Source organism: Laccaria bicolor, genomic scaffold, assembly GCF_000143565.1.
Source record: "Laccaria bicolor S238N-H82 LACBIscaffold_8 genomic scaffold, whole genome shotgun sequence".
NCBI lineage: Eukaryota > Fungi > Basidiomycota > Agaricomycetes > Agaricales > Hydnangiaceae > Laccaria > Laccaria bicolor.
In genome coordinates, this window is record NW_001889879.1 from 222,317 (window position 1) to 230,766 (window position 8,450).

The following is an 8,450-nucleotide window of genomic DNA, read 5'->3' on the forward strand; positions in this document are numbered from 1 at the left end:
AATCGTAATGAAAAAGCGCAGGAGCCTAATGAAATATCCTAATGAAAATTCTAAGAAATGATAATGAAAAAGCAAAGGAGCTTAATGAAATATCCTAATGAGAATTCTAAGAAATGGTAATGAAAAAGCGCAGGAGCCTAATGAAATATCCTAATGAAAATTCTAAGAAATGATAATGAAAAAGTGCAGGAACCTAATGAAATATCCTAATGAAAATTCTAAGAAATGGTAATGAAAAAGCGAAGGAGCCTAATGAAATATCCTAATGAGAATTCTAAGAAATGGTAATGAAAAAGTGCAGGAGCCTAACGAAATATCCTAATGAGAATTCTAAGAAATGGTAATGAAAAAGCGCAGGAGCCTAATGAAATATCCTAATTAAAATTCTAAGAAATGATAATGAAAAAGCGCAGGAGCCTAATGAAATATCCTAATGAAAATTCTAAGAAATGGTAATGAAAAAGTGAAGGAGCTTAATGAAATATCCTAATGAGAATTCTAAGAAATGGTAATGAAAAAGCACAGGAGCCTAATGAAATATCCTAATGAAAATTCTAAGAAATGATAATGAAAAATCGCAGGAGCCTAATGAAATATCCTAATGAAAATTTTAAGAAATGATAATGAAAAAGCGCAGGAGCCTAATGAAATATCCTAATGAGAATTCTAAGAAATGGTATTGAAAAAGCGCAGGAGCCTAATGAAATATCCTAATGAAAATTCTAAGAAATGGTAATGAAAGTGGCAAGGAGCCTAATGAAATATCCTAATGAAAATTCTATGAAATGGTAATGAAAAAGCGAAGCAGCCTAATGAAATATCCTAATGAAAAGTCTCAGAAATGATAATGAAAGGGCCAAAGAGCCTAATGAAATATCCCCATGATATCTCATTATCCTTGCCTATAACTTATGAAAGATTCCAGTGACAAATTGAATGAAATAGATGGGCAATCCTAATGAGATGCCTTTCATAAAACCTGTGGCATTATACACAATGGCTCTTGGACAGTTGTCATAGATTAATCATAAATAGTGGTAGCCACTAGTGGATTAGACTCATGCGCGGACATCACTCTTATATCATACGAATTCTACGAGCAACTGGTCTCAAAGCCTACTATCAAACAAGGTATGAGAATGCAGTTGTGGCAACTCACGGACAAGGATGCACAGCTCAAAGGTTTCGTTCGCATACCGATCTTCATGACAACAATAGACGGAGAAGTATTAGAAACGGAAGCTGAAGCATATGTAGTCCCTGGGATGACGGTCCCAATACTGCTAGGGGAGGATTATCAACAATCCTATGAGCTAGGTGTCACTCGGAACGTAGAAGAAGGGATGCACATATCCTTCGGGCATCATGAGCACAGGGTTCGAGCCATTCCCGTGGAAAGGACCAAGGACTTTACCCGTATGCGGCAGAGCGCGTACATGGTCGGCCAATACGTTCGACGTCAGTTCCATAGGAGAAATAAAGCTAAATGTCACCGTCAGAAAGTTAAGTTTGGCGTAGAGGAAAGAGTCATACGAGCATCAGAAGAAGTCTGTCTGAAACCTCATGAAAGCAAACCCATCCGAGTTGAAGGACATCTTCACGAAGACCGAGAGTGGTTGGTGCAGAAGAATTTGCTAGCCAACGCCAACGACACCTTTTTCGCGGTTCCCAACGTGCTCATTTCGGCAGCTAATCCGTGGGTGCCGGTGGCGAATCCTACTGATCACCCTCGCTATATCCATAAGGGGGAAATCATTGGTTCCCTAGTAGATCCAGCGGAGTTTTTCGACACTCCTAAATCATCAGAAGAACTCGAGAAGTTCCGCGATGCGGCCGAAGTGATCAGAACCGTCATTGCCCTCCAAACAGAGCAAGGCCAGGGAGAACCTGAGAGCAAGGACGCAGAAGAGGAACAGGAACAGTACGGACCTAAAACCGCGGCTATGCCTGACCCGACCGTTTACTCGTCAGAACAGCTGGAAGAACTGATCGACGTAGGTAGCTTACCTGAGCATTTGAAAGAAGAAGCTTGGGCAATGTTGAGACGGCGGATTAAAGCGTTTGGGTTCGACGGTCGTCTGGGTAATTTACCGGCGAAGGTGCACATTCGGACAGTCGACGGCCAGGTTCCGATCTCAGTGCCCATGTACCACGCATCTCCTCAGAAACGGGAAATAATTGACGAACAAATAAATACCTGGTTTGAACAAGGCATCATTGAACCGTCCAAAAGTCCGTGGAGTGCTCCCGTAGTTATCGCGTATCGGAACGGCAAACCAAGATTCTGCGTTGACTACCGAAAGTTGAACGCAGCGACCATTCCGGATGAATTCCCAATACCTCGCCAGTCTGACATTCTAGCCTCGTTATCAGGCGCGCAAGTTCTATCATCACTTGACGCACTGTCTGGATTTACTCAGTTGGAACTAGCAGAGGAGGATATTGAAAAAACCGCTTTCAGGACACACAGAGGACTGTTTCAATTTAAACGCTTACCATTTGGCCTTAGGAACGGCCCTTCCATCTTTCAGCGGGTAATGCAGAGTATATTAGCTCCGTACCTTTGGATATTTTGTTTGGTCTACATTGACGATATCGTCATTTATTCGAAGTCTTATGAAGAGCATTTGTCTCACTTGGATCAAGTTCTAGCAGCAATCGAAAAGGCCGGCATCACTCTATCTCCGAAGAAGTGTCATTTGTTTTACGGTTCCATACTTCTCCTAGGCCACAAGGTATCACGGTTGGGCCTCTCGACGCACGCAGAAAAAGTTAAAGCTATCATGGAATTAGAAAGACCAAAGAAACTTTCACAGTTACAGGCCTTCTTAGGAATGGTTGTCTATTTTTCCGCCTTCATCCCATACTACGCATCGATTTGCGCCCCGCTATTCCAACTTTTGCGGAAAGGGAGTAAATGGCATTGGGGCGTGGAGCAAGAACATGCTTTCCAGTCAGCCAAGGCAGTGCTAGAATCCAGTCCAGTGTTAGGTCACCCAATGGAAGGCTTACCATATCGACTCTATACGGACGCTTCAGATGAAGCTTTGGGTTGCTCCCTACAGCAAGTTCAGCCCATCCGAGTAGGGGACCTGCAAGGAACACGCACCTACGCTCGCCTCAAAAAAGCATTTGAAAGTGGTCTGCCTCCTCCTCGACTAGTCTCTAGCTTAAGCACAACATGCAAGGACCACGAATTTGACGATGTATGGGCTGAGAACTTTGATGAGACGATAGTGCATGTCGAAAGAGTAGTCGCTTACTGGTCACGACTTTTCAAGAGCGCCGAGACACGGTACTCCACGACCGAACGCGAAGCACTCGCTGCGAAGGAAGGCTTGGTTAAGTTCCAGCCTTTCATTGAAGGAGAGAACATACTTTTGATCACAGATCACTCAGCTTTACAGTGGGCGCGAACCTATGAGAACGCTAACCGCCGGCTAGCGGCCTGGGGGGCAGTATTTTCTGCGTACGCTCCGAAATTGGAAATTATCCATCGGGCGGGACGTGTACACTCCAATGTCGACCCTTTATCCCGTCTACCTAGGGCGCCACCAGCACACGTATCTCCTTTGGAAACCAAGGAGCCATCCATTCGTGCAAAGGAGTCACTGGACGAGCGTCAGGAGATTGCCCCTGCTGAGAAGATGGCAGCATTTACATTTGCCGCATGGTCAATCGAGGACTGCTTGAATGAACCGAAGGAAGTTTTAATCAACGTCCGATCACGAAACAAAGATTTACCCAAATCGAGGGACATTCCAACTTCTGACAACTTTCAGAGCGGCGAAGTTGAATCCGATGAGTTACATACTTTGGATACGACAATCGAATACTGGGGAGCAGTCAACCCGCCACCTACTATCAACCTAGCAATGAGTGAGACCGCCAAACAGCAATGGAGGCAGTCATACCTTGAAGACCCCATGTTCCGGAATATTGCGAAAGACGACGATAGTCGTTATGATAAGCTCGGTTCCGGAAGGAGATTCTTTGTCGATCAGGATGGGATGATCTTCTTCAACAATGAAGATTACCAACCCCGTCTATGCGTTCCGTCAGGCCAGAGGAATTTCATCTTGAAAGAGGCGCACGAAAATCCCTTGGAATCAGCGCACGCAGGACCCGAACGCTTATGGCACTCTCTCAGCTCCAGATTTTACTGGAAGCGTATGAAATTGGACATCGTCAAGTTTTGCAAGTCATGCGATGTATGTCAGAAGACAAAATCTTCGAACTTCACCAAATTCGGGATGCTAATCCCTAATCCCATCCCGTCACGTCCTTATCAATCCATCTCAATGGATTTTATCGTCAACTTACCTTGGTCCGAGGGCTTCAACGCGATATATGTTGTAGTCGACCGTCTTACAAAGCACGCTTCCTTTATCCCTACGACTACGGGTCTGGACGCGGAAGGTTTCGCTCTTCTCTTTGTGAAAGTCATAGCATGTCGATTTGGGCTCCCCGAAAGCATTATCACGGATAGAGACCCTCGGTGGTCAAGCGACTTCTGGATGGAAGTCGCCAAGTCGCTACGAACGAAGATGAGTTTATCCTCTTCCCATCACCCCCAGCACGACAGCCAGACAGAGGTAGTGAATAAGTTGCTCACCACCATGATACGCGCCTTCATCAATGGAAAAAGGGATCAGTGGTCAATATGGTTGCACTTGCTAGAATTCGCTTACAACAGTGCCGTTCACTCCTCGACAGGGACGACTCCATTTCACCTACTCCTGGGGTTCCACCCGAGGACACCATTAGACTTCATAGGGACTAAACATTCAGGAGAGCTTGAGTCGCGTTCTTTAAGCCCCGAAGCGACGACATTCTTGGAGAATTTCGCGATGCACAGGGACAGCGCCAGAGCAGCTATCGCTAAAGCTCAAGGTCAGCAAGCAAAGTCTTTCAACAAGACTCGGAAGCCAATCCCTCACCTTGTGAAAGGCGACCGAGTTCTTGTGAACCCGCATGCACTAGAATGGATCGAATCTAAGGGAGAAGGCAAGAAATTAGCGCAAAGATGGATTGGACCATTCAAAGTGATCCAACGCATCAACCCGAATGTTTATCGTCTGCGGATGAGTAACTTATATCCAGGACTGCCTATTTTCAATTATCAGCACCTAAAGAAGTATGAGGACTCACCCTCGGAATATGGAGATCGTCAAGTTCTCCCGGAGACGAGAACTACTAGACCGGCTCAAGAGGAATATGAAGTGGAGAAGATCATAGCTGAAAGACGTACCAAGAAGGGTCTCGAGTACCTAGTCCGTTGGGTAGGCTACAGCCCACTTTACGACACTTGGGAGCCTCGATGCGCCTTGACGAATGCGCCGGAAGTAGTCTCAAAGTGGAAGAAGACTCGTGGGGAGAGTCAGGCGTTGTAGATGAGATCGGACTTAACTTATTTCGCTGATCGGATCGTGATCCGATCAGTTGACGACACCACATGATTCCGTTTCCACTTGCCATTCCCTTTATGTTGTTTTCTTTCTTCTTTCTTTCTTTCTTCTTTCCTTCTTCTTTCATATCCCCCCTTCCAACCCTACCACCCTAAGACTATCGACAATGGATTGCCTTTACACAGACGGCGATGGCAAAGTGCCTACTTCGGTGCGGGAGAAGACAATTGCGGGTGAATGGGTAGCCCTGAATGCTTCCGCAGGCAAGATTCCCTCCACAGCGGTCTTCGAGCAGGCACTAGAAGATCGCGCTTTTCTCTTGCCCGAACTGGCAGCGCGACCCACAAGCTGGACCTGGACGAAGCAACCTACGTGGTACTCAGATAAGTATCACTGGGATGCCTGGAACGTAGTCGACTACTTCGCTGACGAGAACGAATCAGTCCCGTGGTATTTTAGCGGAAGCAGCCCGGCATGGGAGAGCTCTGAAGGGAAATTCCACTTCCATCCCGAGATCCGCTCGAAAGCGGAGGACTCTCTCTCCAGGCTATGGCTATGCGTTGAAACCATCACATCGAATCCCCCCTTCAAGACCGGAACTCCTCATCCCACTAAATTCAACTACCTCCTGTTATCCGCCGCCTGGGACTCGGCGCGAGGCGCAATGTCTCTCATGGATGATGCAAAGGGACGAGCGCTCGAGTACCTCGGTTTTTTGAACTGGTGGTCTTCGTCAGTCTCCAGGTGGGAGGATCCGCTACAACGATGGATGGTGGACTACGTCGCGAGTTTTAAGTTCAGGGATTTGAAGAAAAGGGGAGTTTTTCTAGACCTACTGGGCCATTGGAGAACATTGAACGTTGCTCATCTGCTAGCAGAGAACGTACCAGTTTACTACTTTTGGCAGGACGACTTAGACGACTATCCCTGCTTCACGCGACTGTCGCCATCTATCCTTCAAGCGTACCATGATACCTGCAGTGCCTTAGACAAGACAGAGGTCCTTGTGGACGACATGATGGGCCTCCAAGATGAAATGGACGCGATCAGATCTTACAACGACTTTTTCCAATTACGACGCGCACCAGATCATATGGTTTCCCCAGTGTACGCGGACATTCCGTCGGGAGCAGTGGTATCCATATGCGATTTCGAGGGCTGGTCAGCTAGATCATTGACAGAGCCCCTCCTTATTCGTGATTACGCGGACAGGTATCACCTCGCCATCGAAGTGGACGATCGTGACACGTATGTTACCATCTGGCGATGGAAGCCCCGGCGATCCGACCTAGTCAGAGAGCAGAGAGCCGGAACGCTAGGGCCAGGGATCAGCAGAGAGTCACAAAGGAGCGATCGGGAGATTCGAGAGTTGTACAAAAGCTTTTACGCCCCGACGAAGAAGTCCCAGTTCGATGAATGGGGTCGAGTTACTTTGGCCAGCCGACTGGGAGACACATATGACGAATACCAAGGGAGCCCCACCGCAACGGACTCTGGGGGAAACCGGGAACCCCTTCCACGTCCGCATTGGGTACCTGCAGCTCATCCTCTGCTCGTCATACCACAACCAGCTTCTCCGGTCACAATCGCTTCCCGATGGACACAAGCGATGTCCGCTCCATCCAGTCACTCCGGCTCCAGGGCATCCTCAGCAGCACGTCAATTTCGAAGTTCAGGCGACCAAGATTTTCGTAGATGGTCAGCCTCGCCACGTCGTGGTCAACCTACGTTGCCCAATCAACGAGCAGTATACATTGAGGAGTTACGCGACCTAGCGGGTCAATATATCAGCGCAGTGGACCCTTGGACCAGTAAGCGGCCCCTAGCTTGGAACCCGGATTACCTCGACGTCGGTTATCTTCTCATACCTGATATTCGCGCACAAGCTCGACTACGGTTCTGGGCCACTTGTTCCCCAGATACTCCCTCGATGCCAGCTCTTTTGTTCAAGGCGGTCTGTCACGGGTTACCACTCACCATTGGAGTCAAAGTCGAAGACTTTGGGAAATTCAAACCAGAGGAGGTCTCTGACATCGACCGTCTAGTAGGGAAGCCGTCATCGACGATCGAAGCACCATTCGCCTATACTGCGCAGGGAGCCTTACGCGCTTATTATATGAGTCGTGTGAACGATATCATACGAAGGCCGCATGCCAGAATCTTAGTTGGTATGGGAGGCCCTATAGCCTGGTTGGGTCGGAAATGGGGCGGAATGGAACTTGTCACGCAATTCATGGAGGGCCCTTCCCCAGATGTCTATCTCCACCGACGCGGATACATCGACTCAGACGACGAGCACCCCATGTTCCTATACACTGACGAAATGTCCCCCCAAGAAATCGACATCCTTTTTGGCTGCATTTGCAGTGACAGCGACCGTGACAAGTCCCTGTATCCCTCGAAGGACATTCTAGATGAAGGCTGTTTCTTCTGGACTGGGGAGTGGGACAGCCGCATGGATAACATGTTCAATGACATTACAAAGGAAATCCTGCAGGGCTCCGCAAAGTTCAGGACCCCCGGGATGTGGAACAATTACTTCCGTCGATTGAACCGAGGCCACAGGGGATCGCGGGAACGCCTCAACCAAGTAGTCCCAGCCATGTTAACTCGTTTACATTCCAAGATCATCGACGGCTTTCTCGTGGACTGGAACAAGCGTCGCTTGATGGATATCAAGTTGCCCGAAGAGTACCGGCCACGTCAAGTGGGGAATAGGGGGGCTCTGTAACGGGTAGGACTACGGATCGATCCCTTCCTCCATCTTTACTGGTATATTCCCAACTTAACGTATTCCGCTTCAATTGTCACATGGTCACAGTAGTCACACCTGGTTACAATTTTCGCAGTCACACATGTAGTATCTTTATCTTCTTATTCATACATCTTGCACTCGCTTGCAGCCTTCGAGCATCGTCTTCACGACTCGACTACACGCGTAACAGGGATATACTAACGAGGTCAGTAGCATAGTTATTTGTAGTAGGGAGCTCGTGACTCCCTTGAAGTTGAACCTTCTTCTTCCTCCTTCCCCATTATCCG

General features: G+C 47.9%; 1 protein-coding gene across 1 annotated transcript; it reads left to right on the top strand.

The window, feature by feature from the left end:
• Positions 1 to 5,574: 5,574 nt before the first annotated feature.
• Positions 5,575 to 8,139, top strand: LACBIDRAFT_317883 (uncharacterized protein; the record flags this gene model as incomplete). The annotated part of the gene is made up of 1 exon (XM_001879114.1): positions 5,575 to 8,139. The coding sequence occupies one exon, from the start codon at positions 5,575 to 5,577 to the stop codon at positions 8,137 to 8,139; it is 2,565 nt and encodes an 854-aa protein (XP_001879149.1).
• Between the last annotated feature and the right edge of the window lie 311 nt (positions 8,140 to 8,450).